Here is a 24,197-nt window from a genome sequence, read left to right on the forward strand (position 1 = left end):
TCACATGTATTGATTCAATTCCATCAGCACCTCTCCTGATTTAATTTAATGAGGTGTTGTTTAGATAAACTAGGTATTAGATGGTATCTGTAAATACTGGGCTACCTTGAGGAGAGGTCCGACACAACACAGTGACATGCATAAAACTTCAATGTATGGTTTATTTGTTTACTTTTATTTATTCTAATAGTGTTTTTTTATAATGGCTTATGGATAAACAACTTTGCATAACATGTTCTAAGATGGTCTAAGACCTTTTGCCCCCTCCAAAACAAATAAAGTTTTTTTTCCCTTTCTTCCTTTCCATGTCTATAATATTCTATACACATATTACTGTGAACTGATGCAATGTTAGTTGCAAATAAACAAGATACCATGTCTGTAAACAAAGCCATTGGAGTGGTGTGATGTGAAATGCTCTGTTCTAGTGAAACTTATTTAGTTAGAATTATTCACAGTGGTGATGATAGGAACCAGACATATGAAGTGTTTAATGCCTCCCTCAGTGAAAGTTATTACATTAGACATTTTAAACCCCTTGAAATCCCAGACTTATTACATACATTAATCTTATTATTCTGTAACTAAAGAGACTTCAATGCAAACGGGTTGAGCTATTTTTAGGGTATTAAATTGTGTAATAAAACTTTGCAAGAATATTAACCCAGACCAGAAACAAGATCATATTAGACCAGTTTTAGCATTACTCAACTGGCTGCCTGTCTCTTTTAGAATCAACTATAAAAATTTACTTCTAGTTTCTAAATCGCTTAATACAATCGGACCTTCATACATTTCCTGATAGATTATGTTCCAAATTGAGCTTTAAGATCATCCAGTGCTGCCTTCTCCATATTCCATGTATACAACTTAAAAATAGTGGAGAGGCAGGGTGCTGTTTTTTTGCCCCAAGGATCTGGAACACATTACCAAAAAACATCCGTGAGGCTCCTTCTGACAATGTTTTTAAAAACAGTTAAAAACATATTTCTTTATGTCAGCGTTTAACTATTTTTTTTTTTTTTTCCCCTTTGTTTTTTACTGGAATATTACTATTACTTTTACTTTCACTTTCATTATTATTATTATTGGGGCCCGCCAGCAGGCCCTGGCCTTAAGAAGTTAAGAAGTTAAAACCCATACATGGTGTAGAGGATAACACTGGGTGTTTTACAGCAAAATAGTCCTCATAGAAAACTGTGATTTACATCAGATTTACCACTATTTTACCATCATCAACATTACATATAAAAACTCATAAGAACTCAAGAATTTCACGGGTAGTTCTGAATACTAAATAAAACAGGTATATTTGTGTTGTAGGCATGGTCTCCCCTGGTTCCTCCCACCACCATTATGGAGAAATCCAAGTCAACAATTTTCTCTACAACTAACCATTTCACACCAAACCACTCTGAATGACTGCTTACAGCTCAACAATTTAAATGTGCATAAATTTGGAAAATGGGTGGAATTTCCCTGTAAATAGTCCATATATTTAAATATTAATTAGACAGCAACATAGGGCTTCACATCAAAATACTCTGAATGACTGTTTATATCTCAATGACTCAACTATGCAGAAATTTTAAAAATTGGTGGAATTCCCCTTTAAGTGCAAAAGCACATACTAATCCGAACTGATTTGCTTTGTACTCTAAAGGAAAGGCTAAGAGAGTTCTCATTTAGGCCGCAAGTACATGTTTGAGTTTTTCATGTTCACTACAAACATGGCTAAACGTTGGTGTAATGCTGAGCATGTAGAGTTAACAATATATCATAATATATAATAATATATTGCCCATTCTATAGAACGGTGGAGTGCAGCTAGGTACAAAGCTACAAAGGAATGTGTTTTTAAGCGCGCTTCAATGCAGCATTAACTTAAGAGACCAAGAAAACCCTTCAGCCAGTCACTCTGCTATTAAATTGGTGGAGTGTTTTTCTGCTATAGGAATGATATTCAACAAACAGAACAATTTCCTTGATTAATTTTGCCATTTTGATTGCATCTGTTCTCATCTCATTATGATTCTGCAGGAGTGTGTAGCTGATATCTGAAAGACGTCCTGAATTTGCTTTTGCTTGCTGAAAGCACAAAGAAGCTAATGTTCGAACAAAGCTGATGATTATGCAAGTCAGAGATGCAGCTCTGTCCCCGACATTCTGTTGTCCTGGATTTTTTAATGCAAATTTAGGTTATATGAATAATTAAACCTTTGATCGATAAAGGCATGTGAACTTCACATTTAGCAAACAACCTGATCAATGATTAACCTCATTTTGCAGGGTTCTGTGTATGGAATGACTGACTAATTGAAAAAAAAAGTTTAAAGTTTTTCTTTTTTGGAATCTAAAATCTATAATCCATGTTGCAATGTCCATTTGTTTGTTGATAACAGTCATGTTTTTCTAAAACAGCTTTATCTGTGCAGCTACTGCAGCTGAAAGATCACATTTAGTGCAGAAAAAGACATTTTCCACAGGTTTAGGCAAAACACTACATTTGTTTGCTATACTTTTCTTTATGGAATGCAATTGACTGTATTTCCATATATGCATGATATTAATAATATAAACATCTCAACAAACATCTCAAGCTTGAATCTGGTTATCTACAAATGATAAAATATTGCACAGCATCTTAAGATATGTGAACTGTTGACTGATAGTGGCCATTTTTTCAAAGCCAGTATCAATGTTTAAAGTGAAATCATGTTACCATAAGTAAAACAAAAATTTTGGAAATCAACTCTAAATATAGATACATTAAAATAGTCTAGTAAAACCTCTGTTAACACCTGTAAACCATGACTAATTCATGTGTTTCCTCTTTCTTAATATAAGAAATAAGCGAAAATGTAACTGATACCATAGCAGAGTATCAACTAGCTAACCCACATGCAGATTTGTAAACAGTAAAATAATAGATGAATATTATCCACATTAAGAACTAGTCAGTCTCAGTGTTAAGTGGAGTTCTGGAAGGTTGTTACAGGCTTCGGAAAAACTTGAGGGAAAGTTCATAACCCAGGAACATAGTAGCACTCATGGGAAATCCTCTGACAGCATTCACCGTTGCACCGCGGAAGAAAACCTGAATTAGGGAACAAGTGAATAAATAGTTAAAAACAGTTCAATCCATATTCAAGTCACATGGTATACCAATCACAGCTATAGTCTAGTAATTATGCAGTAGTAAACCTGAAGGTTATATTTCATGTTTTGAAGATATGCAAATAGGATTCAAGAGTTATGAGTAGGGAAGTAATGATACACATATCCTCAGGCTTAATATGGCTTTCAATTCTGAATATTAGATTCAATTTTTTATATTTTAGGGTTAGGGTTTCTACAGATTCAACTGTAATTATGGAGTACTGTAGAATTATATAGGGCTATATACATATTTTCACATATAGATGTGTATATATATATATATGCATTATATATACACTTTTTTGTTTTCCGATTTTGCATTGGAAATGTTACATGCTATATATTACTGGGAGTCTCAGAGTAAATGTGCATCAATCCAGTACTCTAAACATGTGCATTTCAAGTGTGCTGAGCCTGCAAAGAAATAAGTTAGCCAAAGTAGCCAAAACTTAGCCTAATTTTTTACTTTTTTTAACTGTCCACTGAAGAAATAAAAAAATAGAAATCAAGTGCAATGTTCTCATTTGGTATACTCCATGACCTTATTGATCTCTGCCCACCTGGCATTCAGACAGACATACAGACCAGTATCTCTCCTATTTATGCAAGGTGAACTTTTCATTACTGATTATTTTATTATGCAACAATGTCATTACAGGTCATTTCCTGTCTGGGCCGACAATAAAAGCCTCTCAATGTGCCATTGCTAGTAATCTCTTTCAGCACAACACAGGGATGACATGGCATTAAAGTCTATCTGTCTAGTCTGGTGTACTTACATGTAGTCCCTCTGTCTTGTAACTCTGTATGATGCAATGGACAATTCCTTTATATTTCCTGTGCTGCATGGCGTCTGCCTGCAATCGACTCTTAACCACATCAGCTGGTGTTGCTGTGACCCAAGATATGGATCCTGAAGGAAAAGACACATACAAGACAGAGTGGGACTTGAGTGTAGGGGTGGGCAATGTGGCAAAAATCTTACATCACAATGCTTGAAGACATTTTCATGATTAACAATATGATTCATGATATTTTGACAAAGAGACTCACTAGTAGTGCTGCATTTAAAAACTGCACTAACCAATCAGTATGATTTTTTCCAGTATATTCGTAGGGCCGACAATATTGACCGTTGTTGAGGTCCTGGGGATTTACTGGTAAAAATCACACTGATTTGATTCTTCTAAGTGAGTGAAGAGAGTTGCACTGAGCCTTTATTATCCTGTGATCTTTTCACTCATTAGAACTTGGAGAGAATAAAGCAGGGGCACCTGAGTAAATACACACAGGGCTAGCACTGCACTAGCTGTCCTTGGAGTTTCTCCAAGTTGATAGTGCACTTGTGTGTCACTTCTTATGATTGAACAAACAACCTGAATCAATGCAGTCCAGAGAAGACATTTAGTGACAAACCCTCATGTACCTGCTAATCCTCCAGCGAGCCAAATGGAGCAGGGGTGAGGGGAGCTGTTCCCATTAGGGTTTAACCAGTCACAGAATAAAGTGTATGGGATGAAATAAAGGGCATAACCGGGCACATCGCGCAGCACCATGGCTCCTGCCCCTCTGTACAACCCTTGGATTCCCTCAGTCTGCAGGATGCTGCTGATACAGTGAAGGGGGCCTCTGTAGACAGACTGGGCCTGCAGGCCCACTGACCGAAGTGGGACACTGCCATTGCCAGCAAGGGTGACGTTTTCTGGAAACAGAGACAAGTTGTACACAAGAAATACAGTGTGAATAAATCTACTAAGCAGAGATTGTCTGATACTACATTTTCTTTTCAAATACTAATATTGAAACCTGGACCTATTGGCTGAGACCAATTCCAGTCTTTAAAAACTGCTCTAAATGAGCCATTTTATTTCAAGTACTTCACTTAAGATGAGCATTTAGAAGTAGGCTATCGTGCTGAAACTACTCAAACATTCTTCTATCCCATCTCAATGTAAGTGAGCTATTTCAGGATAGATTTGTTACAGGCTTGGATCAGATTCACTCTGTTTTCCTTTCCGATATCTGATTCAGCATCTTCTGTTAATACTGGCCCCATACTGATACCCTTCAAAACTGATATACCATCTCTACTGTTTTTAACCCTATCTTAGCTAACATTTCATTTACATACAATAGAATGCAAATGTTTGGGTGCCCCTAGTCAATTTAAATGCTTTGTAAGTTAACAAATTCCCTACAGGGGACAAACTTAAATATTAAATTTTTCTGCATATTTTAGTGCACGAATTCAATTTATTTGCTAAGTTGAATATATTTGAGAAAATATAAAATGTGCCATAACATTTGCACAGACTGCATTGTATGTTTAATTTTTTTCAATATATTAAATTCAGCAAATAAAACAGTTATTATATTAAAATGTGCAGAAGGCTGTTCTTTGTTGAGGATGTGTTCTTATTCTCCCTTAGAAAATCAACAAAACAAGCAATCTGACCAAGGGCCCCCAAACTTTTGCATATGACTGTATACCCAAATACTATAGCTCACCTCATTTGAATTTCAGACCTACCTGCAAGAACTGGTTGTGTTTGCATTTGCAGCCTGATTTTGACTAGATCCACAGGGGCTCCCAGGCCTACTGATACCAGGCCTGTCATCATGCTGGCCACAGTCAGGTCAAGCATACCAGAAGGGTGTCTCCCGTCACCATAACGAAGCTTGCTAATGAGTCTCTGAGAATTGCTGAAGAAGCCAAACACCATCGAGTTGTAGAGTGTGATGCTAGCCAGGGGAAAGGAGAGGCCTTTGAAAAAGCCGGCAACCTAACGCAAGAGCAGAAATTGATAGGTATGACGAGGAAAGAACCGGTTAGCTGCTTTCTTCAGGCAGTTCTTGCTGTACAGATACAAGAATGTTAAGTACGAGAAACAAAAAACCTCAAGGGACATTCCAGGACCAAGCTATCATAGTGCTCATACAAAAGAGCAGTAGCTGTTCACTTACGGTTTCCTTTTTGTAGATGGTGACAATACAGTGGATAGTGTTCTTGTATCCTTTGCCTGCTTGTAAACGTGTCTGCACAGATTTAAATAACAATTTAACAAGGATACGCCCTGGACAAAATACTCAAATCACAGCTGTCTTCTATTTGCTTAGATCAAGGTGCTCATACCTGGTCCTGGAGATCTACCACCCTGGAGAATTCAGATCCAACACACCTGACTCTAAAGTTCAGATCATCTTTACCCAGATCAGGTGTGTTAGATAAGGGTTGGAGCTCAACTCTGCAGGGCAGTAGATCTCCAGGAGCAGGACTGAATACCCCAGTGGTTTTAAGATAGTTTAGTCTTTTTTCCCCACATGAAACAAGATATTCCCTCTTTTTTTCTGGTAAAAGAATGAGTTTGGATACCTTAACTGTGTCAAGTGGATGTCCCACAATCACACTGGATGCACCTGAAACAAAAGAAAGCAGCATTGTGTGTAAAAAAAAACCTGCTGAATTATTTTAAGGGGGGCACCACAAGCCATTGGAGAGGACGAGCAGTTTTTCATGACAGTTTTGTGGGTGGACGGCCCAGTGGCGGACTCATGAATACCACTTTGTCTTCTATGATGAATACCATACATTGTGCGTTTTAGGGTGAATGCACAGACAAATAAAAAGACTGGCAATCCAGCAAGCAAACTTGGACACTCCCTGAGGTTTGATTTTATTGAGGCTGGCCAAAGGCCGGTAGCCCCTGGACCCTGCCAGGCTCCCCAAAACAACCTGCAGTGCAAACAAACTTGAAACCTAGCGACTCCTGTACGACTCGGGGAAAAAAATCTGAAGTGGCCTTTAAAAGTGAAAGGGACTTATTGCACTTCCATTAGCATTACAGTGTTTGCTGCTATGTGCCTTGCATTTACAAAGAAAACGAGGAGAAAAGTAAAGTAAACAAAGTGCAGCAGCGCCCCTCAAACCTCCTGTCGCTTTACCATTTCTGTGGTTTCTATTTTCAGTTTTTCCTTTTCAAACTTTGGAGGGTTTTCCAGAAAAAGCGAGCGAGACTCTCGATCACATCATAAAGCTGTGCTTTTCATTCGCTGCCGCTTAACTAACGTTACACCAAATCACTTGAAGACTTTTATCACGGCTAGTGGCGACCATGCCCGAGTTCAATATAACGTGGTCAATATATAGACCGTGGATAGCCGTTACTTGTTATTTGTGATGTTTTTTGGACTCGAAACAGTCACCGTAAACGAGGCTTTCCTATTCGCCAGCTTCTCACTCGGATTTTCCCGTTCCACCTTAAATGGTGCAGCAGTTACACTCCGGCGCCTCAGGCAGCCAGACGCCACAACGTAACTGCTGCACCATTTAAGGTGGACCAGTAAACATCGAAAAAGAAGCTGGCGAATAAGAAACCGACTTAAGCTTCGTTCATCGTTAGCTCTGCATTTCCACCACACATTTTAAACAAAGCACGTCGAGCAAAAAATCGCGTTCATTTCTTTATCTTTTCCAATTCGCCGGTTCCGTGACCATAAGCAGCCGAGCTAAAGAGTGACTGAAATAAACACGCTGCAAAAAAAGCACTCACCTCCAATCCATCCTGCCAAAAAGTCATCCAGCCGAAAGAATGTCATCTTAGTCGGCGACGTTTCAGTCTGAGGTAAAAATCGAGTAATCGCACAGATGCTGGTCAAACATCCGAGAACATTTTAAACCTCAGCATGTTTCTCTAACGCATTAAGACCTGAAGCCAACAGCACAACTTTCCCCCTGATGTGTACATTTTGGGGGCGTTGTAGAGATACGGAGTCCACAGCCTGAGCAACCAATAGCATTGCGAGACAGGCTGAGTGGCGTTATCAGGATCAAAACATATACCATGAGAACATTTGGCACATTTCCAAACGAGTTCACTGTTTTTCTGTTCTCCATTCGATCCTTTATAGCCTACTTTCCTTGATTGTCTACCTTTAGTCCACAATCAATAGCTGGTTCCATGGAAGACTATACTCTTCAAAAGAAGGGTGCTCTGGTTTATTTGGAGGGATGCCAGTGAAGAAGTACTTTTGATTCCCTAAACAACTTTTCAACTGGTGCTCCTTTAAAAATTTGAAAATCATTTGCAAAGATTAAAGGACCACCACATCACGCATAACTATCAAATTTTGGAAATATGTGCATAATATACACTATATGGGCATGTATTGGGACACCTGCATGTTAGACCTACAGGGGCTTTTATGACATCCCATTCTAAATCCATAGGCATTAATATGGAGTCGGTCCCCACTTTGCAGATATAACAGCTTCCACTCTTCTGGGAAGCTTTCTACAAGATTTTGGAGAGTGTCTGTGGGAATTTTTGCCCATTCATCCAGAAGAGCGTTTGTGAAGTCAGACACTGATGGTGGACAAGAGGGTCTGTCTCACAATCGCTGTTCTAGTGCATCCCAAAGGTGTTTGATGGGGTTGACGTCAGGGCTGTGTGAGGACCATTGAAGTTCTTCCACACCACACTCACTGGGGCACAGTCATGCTGGAGCAGAAAAGGGTCTTCCCCAAACTGTTCCCACAAAGTTGGAAGTATACATTTGTCCAGTATGTCTTGATTTGCTGAAACATTTATATTTCCCTTCACTGGAACTAAGGGGCCTAGGCCAACCCCTGAAAAAGAACTCCATAGCATTATCCCTCCTCCACCAAACTTTACAGTCAGCAAACTGCAGTCAGGGAGGTAACATTCTCCTGTTCTGTATTTTAAAAATGGCCACATTTCAGATAATTTGGCATATATGTCACATGTATGCCCATATGTGACTAGTATAAGTTGGATATAAAGGAAATCCATAAATTATAATATCTGTCATATATTTAAATCAATATATTGCCATAAGCCAGATTTTCTCATAGGACAGCCAAGAACCATTTCAGAATGTTTGTTTTTAAGAGTGTGACTATTATTTATATTTTAAAAAAAGAATAACAAAATTGAAACAAAAAATCTATACTATTAATCATACAGGGTCAAACCACCAAGGTGATTTTTGTTATAATCCTATTTTGTTCGACCTTTAATGCTCTGGATAATCCTTGGCTTACAAATGAACACCAGCTATCAGTTGGTATCTCTTTATAAAGGGAAATTCCACCAATATTTCAAATTTCATGTATAAATTGTTTTGACAAAGTGTTTAATGCCTCTAAATATTCCCTCACAGAATGTTATTACATGAAATTGTAACAAGTGCGTTGTCCAATGCCTGAGACATATTTTTCTGATAGTTTTGGGATAAATCATGGCAGAGGGGTACATGAAGAGCATGGTATGGCAAAAGAATCCCCAGAGAAAACTTATTTTTTCTGATTTTTCATCAACATTATATATAATAACTCAGAAGACACATGTAGTTCATTGGTTGTTTTTTTCGGTAGCACACAAAATAGCTCTATTTATGATGTAGACATTGCAACCCCTGGTTCTTATCACTACCACTATAAGAAATCTTAGTAATGGTAATGCACCATTTCACAATAAACTACTCTGAATGACTTTCTTTATATCTCAACCTTTTCCCTTTAAGAAGAGATGACCACTAATCAAAGGCAATGTGTCATTTGTAAGCCCATCATTATCCAGAGAATTAAAGTAAAAAAAAAAACAAAAACATGGCGGAATTTCACTTTAGTAGTCTAAATAGGACGTCTGTTAAAGTATGAACACGGCACATTTGATCGTCTCATTAAGACACTCTGACTGAGATGTCTGGTTGGGTTAAAAATAACCATATATGTGATCTTGATAACACAGACCTTTTTTGCTGATAACAACTTCATGGAAAATAACCAGCGTCTGACAGGCCTGATAGAACATTACAGTCCTTGAATGTATGCTTACTTAGATGTGTCAGCTTTTCTTGTTGGCATATTAGCACTATGTGAGTGGAAATATTTATGGGAATGCATAGCGAAGCTTGAGCTATGAAATATAAGAACTCGTCTGTATTTCCTGTCACTGCTGGACCGTTGCAGCCGCTACAGTAATTATGAAAGGCCCCAGGGGCGGGTCTCCTTCACAGATGTTTACAGCATAGTCACAACTGTGCAGGACTGATAACATAGCTTATTTCCAAATAAACCCCTCGTGCACTGGCACTGACTCTTTTGGCTCTTTCTTGGCTTTCTCACCATAGGCTGACACGTAGTCCAGGCTGTGATCAGAAATAACCAGCACTCTTAAAATAAAGGCACCAAAAAGGGTTCTTTTAGAACAAACCACTTTTTAAATGGATGGTTCTTTGAAGAACCATTCTTGTGTATGGGATGTGCCAGTGTTAAGAATCTTTTTAAGTTTAAATCCCAGGCTTATTATATCATAAGTCTTATTACTCAGTAACTACATGGAAAGCAATTCAAACTGACTGAGGCATACTTATGTAATAGGAGTACAGAGTAAGGGATTTAAAGACCACCATATAATGTTCTGCACCAACTAAACATTCAGAATTTTTATTTCTAAGAGAGTATATCATGAGTAGGCCCACAGTCTTACTAAATATTGTGTCTTATGGATTTACTTCCCATGTGCAATGCTATAGCCACATCAAACCAACCAGCCTCCTTCTCGACGACCAAATGGAATATGAACCCACTGACATTCCGATATGGTATAAGAAAACCTGTGACCTCCTTCACTATATATAGTGTTGACTCTGGTTTCTTAAACATGTTTCAACACACTTGAATCTGAGACAGGCTGTATAGGCTCTAAGGCAAAAGCTTGTTCAACCAGTATAGATACAAGCTGACATATATGCCTTCAGTTAAACATTTCACCATAGGAGACTTTCAAACTATGTGAAAATTTCCAATACATTATGGTGCAAAAGTCAGAGACCACCCTTCATTTATTTAATTTCCAGTTAAAATTGTCATTAAGTACTTATCTGAATGTTTTCAGTATTTAGTGTGTCCACTATTTGCCTTTATTACAACTTCTATTATTTTCGTAACTTGCTTTAAGTTTTTCAAAGAATTATGCAGGGAATTTTTTCCACATCTCCAAAGTTCAGTCTTAGAAGTTTTTTGCTTCTCACCAGCCAAGAAATCTCAAACACAGTCAGTGATGTTGAGGTCTGGACTTTGGGGTGGTCACTTAAATTGTTCTACAGTGGCAGATTTGGTGGTCTATTAGCGGTCTATTAGTCGTTTGAGCAAAAAAATTGCCTAATTTACATGAACATTGGAACATTGAAACATTGGAAGACAAAACCAATGAATAGATCTTATGACGCTGTAGCTGAAAATCAAAAGACTGCCATTCTGGATCTCACTGGAACATTCCAGCTCCACCCATTCATTATCCCCAAATCTACCGCTTGCTGTGTTAGTTTGTCTCTGGTTATGTTGTTTTATGTCATTCTTAGCCGTGTTTCTTAGTGTGCCTTGTTAGTTTTTCAGATATTTACTTTTACCTACCATTGGTTGTTAACTGTTTATTGGTTAATGCCTCTCAAAATTCATCCAATGATACTGCTCATCCACACTTTTTATATTAAATAACAAACAGAACACAATTATTAAGTAGTTATTAGGAAGGTAGATAAAGGTTTTAATGAAAATCAAATGATAGGTAATGTTGTTAACTTTGCTAATTTTGGGGGCAAAAAACCGTCAGTACGACTGAATGAAGAGCTGTTTGGGAGCTGAAAGAGCCGACATTTATTTGTAAACTGAACCAACTGATCTGACCCACTGAAAAGAGCCGGAACACCCATTGACTTTCTGTGATTTTTGCACTGTATTGTACTGTACTATATGTCTATCTTGCTAATCTTTGGAAAGGCATGGTCTTTTATCGAGCCCTATTTGGGGGCTTAAAGAAAACAATGGTTAAAATATTTCCCGTTTTTCCCCTCCCATTAACTTGCATCCGGAAAAACTGGTTTGAGGCTCTTTTTAAGTGCTTGCTGTAGGCTGTTTGTCTTATGATTAACTCAAGCCCAGTAATAAAGTGAACTCCTAAAGGTGATTCTCCTTTTGTAACCTTCCCAAGAGTAGGAGGCTAGGCATCTGATTCACCCGTGTAGTTTGACCCGTGTGAAGGTCATATCATGTTCAAATGCTTTTAATATTAAGAAGAATAAAAAAAAATTATCTTTATTACTTTATTATCTTCACCCCAGTGGCATCTCAAAGTGCTTTACAGACAGGTAGTAAAGCTTAACACTAATAGAAGAAATTATGAGTATTCAATTAAAAACATATAAGGCAGACAAAGCTACTTGAAAACATAAATTCCTAAAGAGGTGGAATTTAATTAAATGCTAAATTAAAGAGATACATTTTCTTAATGTTTCTTAAAAGTGTGCACTGAGCTTGACTGTCTAAAGAAGGTGGAATCGAAGATAACTTCGAAGATAACTTCAAGAGGCCTCTCCATGTTTTCTGCATTTTACAGAAGGTATTTGCAGAATGTAGAGCCTTAAAAACTAGCAGGACTTTATTCTGAAAGATACAGGCAGCCAGTGCAGTTCTTTCAACATGGGAGTGATATGAGACTTCTTTTTTTGTTTTGTGAGGGTTACTCTTCCTAACTGGGTCTATAATAAGATGCTTGTAATGAAATGTGCTTCTTGCACATCAAATCTCTACCTAGTCAATTTACCAGGCAACATACAAAAAATAAAAAGGAATGAACAAAACTTTCACCCATGGGCAATGAGCATTGTAGGGGCTTTGACCCAGGCGACTGATGCGCCAATTGAAGTAATAGTCTTATTAGTGAGTTCAGGTTTATTAGGCAAGCATGAAGCCTTTACAGTAGATGTGGTTGCACCTGAGTCTATCTGTAGATTTTGTATGAGGAAGCATTGTTTTATTTGGGATCGAAGAGCATTGCAATAATCAACTCTACTTGCAACAAATGTGTGAATAAGTTTCTCCGCATTGCTCTGAGACAAAAAAAGGCTGAACTTTAGCAATATTTTAAAAATGAATAAAAAGCTAAGCTGATAAAAAGCTACTTTAGTGACTGCGTTCATATGCACGATAAAACAAAGCTCAGAATCTAAGGTTACACCTAGGTAATCTTTTGCTAAACGTACTTCACTGCTGACAACATGCAATATATCACTATACCACCTTTTATGATGGGATAATTGAGTGAATATGCTGTTTACAATTACAATAAACATAAAGGTTGTTTTTTTTTTACTGTGGTCAAACTCCTTCCAGTTTTGATTTGTTACACAAACAAGGCTTGGCGTTAAATGGAGTTAGACAAACTAAGAAATGGAGGTGGATAAATAGGTAGGACACATCAAAGTCCAAAAAAGTACATTTAAGTTAAGGACCATTTAAAGAACCTTAAACATCTGAAGAGACAGAAATCTGAGTAACTTCATGGCCTCCCCAGTAGTGCAACCATCTAAGCATTTACATTGCCACCAGGAGGCTGTGAGCTTGAACCCCAGCAATCCCACAGTTATCCATAACTGGGAGCCTAAGAGGAGAAAATGCCTGGTGGGGTTGTGGGATGAAAAGAGTTCCAGCTAGTGGAGAGACATAGTAAACAAATAATTGTATATTGTTTACTTAAATGAGCTACATAACTAGGAGAACTTTTGACCAAACTAAGACATTTCAACTGGGTGAATCAAGTTAAGTTAACTGAAGCAAAGCTTTGCAATAAATTACCTTCTGGTTTCAAGTTAAACTGACCTTTCATTTTTTTTATGTATTATCTATTCAGTGTGATAAGAACATGTTTGTTGAAATCTAAAACACCTTTATAGGTTCATGTTGCTAGGGGGGGGAACTCAGAGAGTAGGCTTGGCCTTGTATAACAGCAAAGCTGTACTGGACTGGACGATGAAGAGTGAGTCTGGACTTTGCAACACTAAAACCAAGGTGTGAAATACTAATTAACCTCTTTGACCCCCTGAATATCTCAAAATTCTGGGGTCCCTAGAAATAAACTTATTGTGACGTTATGATGTCCGTTAGGGCACAATAGATGCCCAATTACAAATGCAAGGAAAGGTCATTGTTTCGCTGCTTCACCTACAGCAATGAGTTTCTATCTTTGGTATTCTTAACTAACTAGTGATGCAGCACTGGTCTGCCTCAGGGTGGTGCTGTTGCAATTTGTTTCACCCAGTTCGTCTTCTGTAGCCGAGCAACTGCAAATATGCCCAGAATACCTTCAAACAACTTTACAATATGCTGCAGCATACGTATAAATCTGAAACGTTGCCCAATTTCCCAGGAGATTTGTAGAAAGGCTGAACTGTTTCTCAGTCCTCAAACAGAAGACAAAAGAGGAGCTGTGTAAGATTTCAGTTAATGTGTGGAATATCACACGTTCAAATATCACAATATCAAATTTGAAAAGAGCTAGAAAACGTTAAACCAAACATTTTGCCGCCATTGAAGCTACAGTGCCGCTATGGCGAGTGAGTTAGCAGCCAGGCAACACTGGAGTAGCCAGCCAAAATGGGACCCCATTGCCAAGGGGTATTTTTACACTGATTAAACCTCATTTCACTGATTAAATAAATAAATGGAGTTAACAATTTCACTAAAGATTTCGGATCCCAGTCACCAATCTAGCTAATCCTGTCTGAAGCCTTTTCAAACACACCTCAAGAGGCCTTTGTCTATTGAAATTGAAAGTGATCATTCATTTACATGACAAAAATGTAAATTTCATTGCCATCAGCTGGATTGCTAAGCACTGCCACCTCCCATCTACTCAGTATGAGGCATGTTTTTAAGCAGGCCTCCTTTGACCTCTCTGCACGAGCTGGACAACAGACAGTACACAATCAAAACTCAAACATAGGCCTGGCCTGACAAAACATGTTTTCGTCTGCATTTGTGGGTGTGTTGACCACAGTCGCAGTGGTTGATCATCTGAGGTCATTAACCTTGACCTGTATTGCCCTTAAACAAAGTTTATCCTGGCTGTCCTGAAATGACACTGGAAATAAGGCAAAATTTCTTTGAAACAAAAGCACCTAGAATGTGAAGGTTTCTGGGGAAATCTCACACTCTGAAATGTTTGAGTGACAGCAGTTTCTCTTTGTGATCTCTATCAGTAGACTGGGTTATGCTTAGCAGGAAGGAATGGGTCAAACCAGCTTGATAACATTGAGGTCCACTTTGTAAAACCTTAGAACCTGCAGTTCTTACTGGTGATACTAACACTGTCAATTATTATCAGGATGTCGCTTATTTTCACAGTAAAATACTGTATTCCTCTTTTTTTTGTGAAATGAACTCATCTTAAGATATTTTCTGTAATAGCACTGTAGTGCTTGAACCTTACCATTATAACTAACCACCATAACACAGCAAATAACTGTGAGGTTGATGTTAAACTTTAGCAAACGGCATTGTGGGATATGACCACAGGGACATAATTGTTTAAATGCTGGAACATTTTGAGAAAAATGTTATTTATCGGTACTGTCAGATATATACATTTTTGGTCATGCTTGTGCAAATTATAAGCAAAGTTAAAATGTATTTTTGCATATTAAGAGATATTTTGTGCATATACAGTGCAAAACATGGTGAACAAATTTGTTCATTGTTGTTTGTTTATTAACATATTTGTAGGTCTGGTAAACTTGAAAATCAATTTTTAAATGTAAATTTACAGCTATTTTCACAGATGTTATATACAAGTATTTGAAATTACTATATTTTAATTATAGCTGCAGACTATACAGCAGAATACAGCTACATGATGGTAATCTTGCAGTGCAAGTGACAGTGGAGTCACAGTATACAGGTTCAATTTTACTCTTATTTACTGTTAATATGGTTCAGTAATTACTGTGAAAGTCATACCAGTAATTCACTGTATTTACAGTGATACTTTCACAGTGATAAAGATGTTCAAAATATGATAGTTCACTCAAGTGGAGAAATTCTGTCAAAATGCAAATCCTAAACTTTTAATTTGTATAAAATGTGTGTTTGTAAGTAAAAGATGAGATATTTTATTAAACTTTGAATCTGATAAAGTTATTGCTGTGTCTTGTTTTGTAGAAAGAAAAATATCATTTTGGTCATGTGGTCATTTTGGTCATTTATTGACACCAAAACAAATGGAAAAAAATGGAATTGCATGATTAAATCTGTTGATCCAGAAGGTAAATTGAATGTAATTCCTTATGTAATTACCATGTAATTTATCATGCAATTACATAATTACATGTCAATATGGCATGGCACATTGGCAGTAATACCAAATCATAGACTACAGAAATCACTTACCCTACATGTAGTTGATCAGGCAAGACATTTGCTTCTGGAGCTATGAAGCTAACGCAGCTAACAAACACTAGAGGTCAATAGTCACCCACATTGTTTCTATAAATACGTCCAAAAAAACTTCTCTCAAACCCCTCAGACTACATCCAGATCTTCATTAAGGTCACACAGTAGGAGTATATGACACTGTTGAACTACAAGAATGAACAAAACTTCACTATGTAGCTGAGTGCACATTTAAAAATAAAAACAACAGAAATTGGCTACAGAATCCAGTGTCCATATGCCTGCGCGATGTGCTGCACATGAAGGGGAGTCAGAATTCAGCCTAACACCATTATCTAAAATGGTTGCGCACTGCGTTCAGCAACATGGTGAAGTTTTGTTCATTTTTATAGTTTCCAGAACGTCTCACTGTGTCCTAAACTACACTGTCAAGTCAGTGCTACCATAATGAAGACCTGGATGTGGTTTGAGTGGGTGGAGAGATGTTTTGGGAATGTTTTTGCGGAAAACATATGGGTGACTATTGACTTCTGCAACTTTAGTTTGAAGCACCCTTCAGACACCAAGGATCTCTTAGCTGATCAACTACATCTTTTTTTCCCAAACCATTCCTTAACATTGTATTTGATAAGTTGTCACTTTTGACCTCATGATGGCTGGAACTGAAACCTGTTACTGTGACACTGTGAGAGCAAATCTAATCTAATTTTGAGATACACTTGTTTCATAAGTAACGGTAATTGCTGTATGTTCTTCATTATGTTCCTGCCTTGTCCTTTGTGACTGTGAATATTTTCATGATGTTTCGCATCTACCAAAAGTACCTGGAACACAAGGTCATGTGATTTAGGTTTAATGTCCCTTTTCATGGTTCCTTTTCAATGAGTTGTTTTCCAACCATAGAAATTCTTATAATGATTAGCTTACTTAAGTCCTTGTGTGGGACTTGTTAGTCTGAGGTTTTCTTACACAAGCCACAGTGTTCTGAATATACAAACATTTTACAAAGCTACTCTGCTTATCAGTTGATCCCATTGGGAACACTCAGTAGCCAGGATGGAGTGTACCTTTCTCTCAGAGGCATATTATCCCTAGATTCTCGGTTCCTACTGATGCATTTGTTCTGAACATGATGTTTTGGATAGATGCTGATGATGTTTTGTAGCAGACAATTGTTTGAACAGTGAGTATACTCTCAGGAAAAACTACTAAACTGTCACTGTGGTGGTTCACCTCATATTACTGAGGTGATACACCTTTAATATCTTTAGATTTGGAACTTAACTGCACTATATTCCAGTGCAGTTATATTTTTTAAGTTGCATTGACTCCCAATGCTCTGTCTTGACTATGGATTTTACATTTTATTATTCTGTTTAGAAATATATACAAATAGACTTTTTTTTGCCCCTGGGAAAACTTACTTAAGGTACACAATTGGGCCTTAAGACCATTGTTGTATCTCTAAGGGTCCATTTCCATTATTTGTACCTTCATTAACAACAATGTACCTGTACAGAACCTTATTTTCTGACAGTGTAAGACAATTTTGGCTGCTAGACTGTGCTCAGAGATTATTTATATATTTGCATATATTTACATGTTTACAAATGCTGTTCTGTTGGTGGCAGTGCCTGGACTGCTCTGCTGTTCCTCACAGCTCTTCCTTTAAACTTCAGAATCTTATTTTAGACCACAATGATCCTAACTAGAGCAATAGAGCCTAACAAACTCATCTTCCTGTGCTGCTGGATGCTGGATGAGCAGTTCTGCTGTAGTTCTATAGTGAACTCAGTACTTGTTTTTTAACCTAGTACTTTGTTTTTATGGATGTGGGTTCAGGCTACTCTACCCATCTCTGGTCAGCTCAACTGGGTTTCAAGATTAACAACTAAAAGAAGTAGCAGTTTTTTCTCTGTTTGCTCATTTTACTGAACATACTGATGTTTCTATCACCAAAAGTAACTCAAAAGCTCTAGTTAATAGATACGTTGTTGGAGATATGATGGGTCCTATATCCATTTATTCATTTTTGCAAATGACTTTAAGCACAGTATAAAACAGTCTCATTATCTGCAGACTACTTTTACTTCTATTTGAGCCATTGTTTAATTGAAGGAAGTATATTGCTGTGTCTATATTTTATAATAGTATTTTATGTCTGTATTTTATAACAACTTTTCTGCAGAACGGCATCAGTTGAGCAATATTACCATATGACTTTAACTGCAGTATAATCAACATGATATTGTCAGTCTGGTCAAATCAGTGCTGTCACTGAAGAAGAATTTGGCTTCGATTCAAAAAGTATCAGATCAATTTCACAGCAGTGAGGTATTACAGTCGGGAGTTGACTCACGTTTTGGAATTTGTCCACAGATTTCCACAGAAATGGACAACAGTCCAGCTGATTAACCGATATTGCACCACCCCCCCTCTCATGATTAGGGATTGGCTGCCGTCACCCTACAGGAAAGGTGTGCCATTTTCAGATGTTCAGAAATGATCTACTCACAGGTGGAAAATAACTGTTGCTCTCTTTAAACTACTCCAGTGCATTTTTTCCTGCAACAGCACTTTTTATATTGAATATTGTTTTGCTGTCTTGTCTAGTTAGTGTTGTGTATTTGTCATGTATATTTATTGTTCTGTGTATTTATAAGTTTATATATTCATTGTCTGGTGTATATGTGGCATATTCTGCATTCATTTCATGCTTTTGTGCATCTTCTCTCTGCTGTCCAGTGTAAGTTGATGCTGTTGTGTGTTGCACCATGTGGCCTGGAGAACAACATTTTGTTCCACTGTATACAAGTTATATTGAGGAATGACAATAAAGACCACTTGAACTTTGTTTTAGTAGAATTAAATCATACTTTTACTCAAGTTCATTTGTCATAAAGTACTTAAAATTACAATTACAGAATAAAAATAAATGTGAATTTCAGCTCATAAATCAATGAACCATTTGTCATAAACCATAAAGTGTTAGCTGACGCTGTCAAAAGTTGATGTGAGAATCTCACAGGGGCAAGTTCTCACATGTAGAACTGTGAATAAGTTGACGCTGAAAAAAGTTGACACATATATTTCATGGTTCTATAGTTACATCCTCATGTGTGCCAGACAAGGCAGGTGTACTTAATAAACTGGCAGCTCAGTGTCCTCACTCAGTGAAATGTTTTACTGCATATCATTTTGCTTTACTAACATTATTATGACACATGAGTGCCTTTAGGTGCCACAGGCATGACTGCAAAGTCTGAAGTTGCAGCGCAGCTACATTACATAAAGGTTCTATATAGGACCCTTTTGAAAAAGGTTCTATTTAGCACCAAAAAGGGTTTTTCTACTGTTACAAGCTTCATACATCATACACACTTTAAGATGGTTCTTTAAGGGTTCTTTAGTAAACAAAATGGTTCTATAAAGAAATGTGAACACTCAAAGAAACTTTTGCATGATTAAAGGGTTCTTTGCTTCATGAAGAGGTTCTTCAGACTGATGGAGCATGCGCTGTATATGGTTATATATAGAACCTTTTTGAAAAGGGTTCTGTATAACACCAAAAAGGGTTCTTCTATTGTTATAGACTTGACATTGTAACAATAGCAGAACCCTTTTGGTGCTATATAGAACCCTTTCCAAAAAGGTTTTCCATCATTTAGAAGAACTATTTAATAATGCAAAGAACACTTTAATCACGCGAAAGGTTCCTTGAGTGTTCATGGCTCTATAAAGAACCATTTTCTTTACTAAAGAACCATTGAAGAACCTTGTTTTTAAGAGGCTTGTTATGATAGATTTATCATTGTTCCCAGTGTTATCTGGACAGCCAACATGTTTCCACATCATTCATTGAGCAGAAAATGATTTAGCTCACGTAGAAGACGATGACCGCCTCTCCTTTAATGTTAATCTGTTAGCTCTAGCATTAGCTCATGTACTGATTTACCCACAGTAGCTAAAAGGTTTCTGTCCATTTTTGAATGACTGAGACGGTTTTGCTCAATAAAAAAGTCAGTTTCATAAATGTCTTCGACTGTCTGCTTCCTTTGTGCTACTGAATGTCTTGTACAGCCCTCAGTTACCTAAATTTTTTCCAAAGGATAAAGTCTTCCACTCCAGCCTAAATGCATGTTTAGCTGCAGCACTACACAAATGAGCATCAACTTCTTATGCAAGTTTGGTCATATGTATAAATACATAAACGTCTGCACATGTGAGTTTGACAGCGTCAACTATTCTTGTTACACCAGTATATATTATACTTCAGCCCTGATTAGTTAAGAGATGTCAAGTTTAGTGGCGAAAGAAAGAGCAGAATGTTAACAGCACACACAAAGAACAAACTTGATTCTATTTGTCTTCTTTCATTTTCAAATGAGCTAAAGAAAATTTAATTATTATCAGCCACCAAACACGCCTCCCGAAACCTGCTGAAATCTACACTTTTTACAGCTCAGTTCCCATCCAGAGGAAGCATACAAACAATTAGCTGACTGGCTAACTAATCCTAGATAAACAAGTACTGTGTCATTTAGGTATTAGGGCCAGTCACAAAACCTCATAGCCTTGCCTGGAAGCTACATCGTGGCTGCAAGAGGCTATTCTGACTATGACCGTCACACACACCTCAAAATTATCAAAAAGTGAACACATCTCAGCCTCCAGGTTGAACACGTGTTTTGGACTAAATGGAATGTTATGTAAGATCTAAGGACATCAAGGCCCAATCCCATTTCACCCCTTACCCCTACCACTTAGCCCTTAGCCCCCTGTTTTGCGCGTTCAACTCTAGGGTTAGGGTGTCACAATTTTTGTTGAGATAGAGGGGTAATGTAACTAAAGCCCAGCAGCGAGGTTGCTGAACTTTTCCATTCTCTGCTATCCCTGAAGACGGGCCGGGTCGCTTACAGAGCAGCACTCGTAGCCTGTTAATAAAGTAATGTTTTTTTTTTGTTTTTTTTTTGAGGGTTGTCCCATTTTGTAGGGCAAGATTTCAACCACTACCCCTTGTAACTCAGTTCCAAGGGGTTAGGGAGACACTCGAAAACAAGGGGTAGGGGTAAAAAGAAAAAATGGGATTGGGCAAAAGTATACATATGAGCAGGGTATACATAGAGTGGCATACAAAGTGGGTTCAAAGCACAAAGACACATACAAGAACAAATAAAACCCTTGATAAAAAGTGATGAATGCTAAACACAAAAACAAAACAGAAATGAGCCATATTAGCATGGATCTCTCCTAACATGTTCTCCCACTTTATTAAAAGGAATGGGAAAAAGATCAGTGCTGCTAGGCAGAGAAAAGTGACGCACTGAATTTCCACATGAATAATATACACTATATCTCATTTTCAGCAGTAACTGTTTATATGCTATTTATTTTATTCATGTGGCACTGACATATGCTTTTAGAACATCAACAAACCTCTACATTTTTGAGGGGAAAAACTATGTTATCTTGACATGAGCTTGACTGTAGCTACCAAGTCTAACATCAAGCTGACTTCTGTGAAAAAAACACATACCTGTGTTCAGTCAGCACAAACATGACATTGACATTTTTCATAACAGGGTGTGATCTACCAAGCTACTACTCCTCTTCAACTCCCCTCAGCTTGCTTCTGATGAGTTACAAAAGGGGTTGCTTCATAATTAAACATGGTAGACAAGAGTTGAGATTCAGTGACATAAAATATCTGACTATGGACTTTTGCACAATTTGAGATCATACAAGCTTTATTTACTTGTTTGAATGGTGTGTAGAACCTGTTAAAAGTCGTGCATATGTGCTGGGCTGGGCTGGGTTGGGCTGGGCTGGGCTGGGCTGGGCTGGGGCCCAATGTTCTTGTTATTTCTCATTCAAATGGTCTCATAGGGCTGGCTGTGTCTAACTCTGCTTAAGCAGGTAGACAGGCAGTAAGAAAGTTTGGATACTATGTCAGTAACACTACTAAGTAACACCCCTTTTGACAGATATCACTGTCTAAAAATGCTTTTTGTAGCCAGCTAGGAGTCTTTCTACTCTTGTTTTAGGAATTTTTTACCCACTCTTCTTTGTAGAACACTTCTAGTTCTGCCACATTCTTGGGCAGGACATATAAGGGCCATTCCAAAAACTTCTTGAAAACTTCTTGAAATAGTTTTGTGATAGATTTTGAGATATGTTTTGGATTATTGTCCTGTTATAGAAGTCAGACTCTTTTTAGCTTCAGATTCTTGACTGACTGTGGCAATTTTTTTACTTCATTTAGTGGAATCTATTCTTTCATCTACCTGTGCAATGTTTCCTGTGCAACTGTTTGCCACACAACCCCAGAGCATCATACATTCAGCCAACATAGCTTTGATTATTGTGGTCAGAGTGTTCCATTTTCACTTCATCAGTCACCAGTACTTGTTTCCAAAATGCTTCTGGCTTATCAGGATGTTGTAGCATAATTCAAATACTGGCTTTTGTAATGAGGTCGCAGGTAAGGCTTCCATCTAATGACTCTTCCATGCAGATCATGTTCATGCATGCAGAGCTGCACAGTAGCCACTCCTGTGTTAGCTAAACTTTCCTGCAAGTCTTTTGCTGTCATATGGGGGTTTATCTTTGCCTTTCTGGCCAGCATAAAAGAAAAGTTCTATCTAAGAGTTTTCTTGGTCTTTCAAAACTTGCCTTTTCTTGCCTTTTCTCACAGTTTCCCCTTAACTGTCATTTACTAATGACATTTCGGACAGTGGAAATTGTGAACTGTAAGCTTTTTATAGCCGTCTCTTGTAGGTATCAGCTTCATTTTAAGATTCTCAGACAGCTGCTTGGCTGGTTAAGTGTCAGCACAAGAGCACATGGCTTCAAGAGTCAGCTGACAGTTTCTAATGACAATTCTTGACCTGCTTAACTTTTCCTAACAACTGAATGAAGGCTTAACAAGCTAATTAAGTTCTAAGACTTTACAGATGGACTGGAATCCAAACATTTGCACATGACACAATTGCTATTTTATCTGTTTTTATGTTAATGCTGCAGAGGTTTTGTTTACTTCTTTTCACCTCACAAATCAGCTAAATGTAATTTTTGGGATGCCCAAAGTTTTCTCTATCCAGAGAAGCTATATACACACATCCAAAAAATGGTGGAAACTAATGTGCTAACTAGAACTTCAGCAGACTGAACACAGACAGAAACTGCAACAGTATGAATAAGCTAGTAGAACATCATCATCCCTTTTAAACTGAAGGTGAAGAGAATACCTAATTCTAATTCTTATTCTACCCTACTATTTTGTTTACATGCTGCATTTCTGGGCACTAGGGGGCAGAAGAGCACAAGCTATTTTTCACAATCTGTATTCAGGAGACTTTCGTAGGGATTCCTGGTTTAAGCTCACCCTTTCCTTCTTTAAATTACCACTGACCTTTCCTCTCTTGCGATGGATTCATATCACGGACCGTGAGAGTCCTGACCGGTTCTTTCACCTCAGCGGAAATACGGAGAGGGCAAATTTCCCATAAATCCCTCCGCTTCTGTCCTCTCTTAAGTGCACATGGATGGAACTGAATACTCATTTGCTGTGTAATGTAATCCAATCTGTTTCTTTTTCCAAGAAATGTCATTTTGACAATTTAATCTGTTTAAAGCTTCATTTGGAAGACATTTAATTTCTTCCCTTTTCTTATGGCAGTAATGCATAATACATTAAATACAGTGATTACCATGATAGACCTGAGTTGAGTCCTCATTTTACTTTTAGACCAACTTTTAGACCTGTTTATTCATTCGGAATTCATTATGT

At 37.6% G+C, this 24,197-nt stretch overlaps 1 protein-coding gene across 1 annotated transcript; it reads right to left on the minus strand.

The window, feature by feature from the left end:
* Positions 1-1,011: 1,011 nt before the first annotated feature.
* Positions 1,012-7,963, minus strand: slc25a48 (solute carrier family 25 member 48). Its single transcript, XM_036568511.1, has 7 exons — positions 7,710-7,963; positions 6,533-6,576; positions 6,124-6,195; positions 5,690-5,942; positions 4,586-4,861; positions 3,939-4,072; positions 1,012-3,097 (listed from the first exon to the last, which is right to left on the minus strand). Exons 1-7 carry the CDS (start codon positions 7,753-7,755, stop codon positions 2,993-2,995), a joined length of 930 nt encoding a protein of 309 aa, XP_036424404.1. The 5' UTR covers positions 7,756-7,963; the 3' UTR covers positions 1,012-2,992.
* Between the last annotated feature and the right edge of the window lie 16,234 nt (positions 7,964-24,197).

The sequence above is a fragment of the Colossoma macropomum genome, unplaced genomic scaffold, assembly GCF_904425465.1.
Source record: "Colossoma macropomum unplaced genomic scaffold, Colossoma_macropomum, whole genome shotgun sequence".
In the NCBI taxonomy this organism is placed as follows: Eukaryota; Metazoa; Chordata; class Actinopteri; order Characiformes; family Serrasalmidae; genus Colossoma; species Colossoma macropomum.

What these genes read in the sequence shown, in the direction of transcription:
- slc25a48 (XM_036568511.1), bottom strand. Translation starts at nt 7,755, where the DNA reads ATGACATTCTTTCGGCTGGATGACTTTTTGGCAGGATGGATTGGAG. An exon ending in AACACAACCAGTTCTTGCAG is followed by an intron (nt 4,862 to 5,689) that starts GTAGGTCTGAAA and finishes CTCTGTTTCCAG; the next exon opens with AAAACGTCACCCTTGCTGGC. An exon ending in GCTCGCTGGAGGATTAGCAG is followed by an intron (nt 4,073 to 4,585) that starts GTACATGAGGGT and finishes CTTTTCCTTCAG; the next exon opens with GATCCATATCTTGGGTCACA.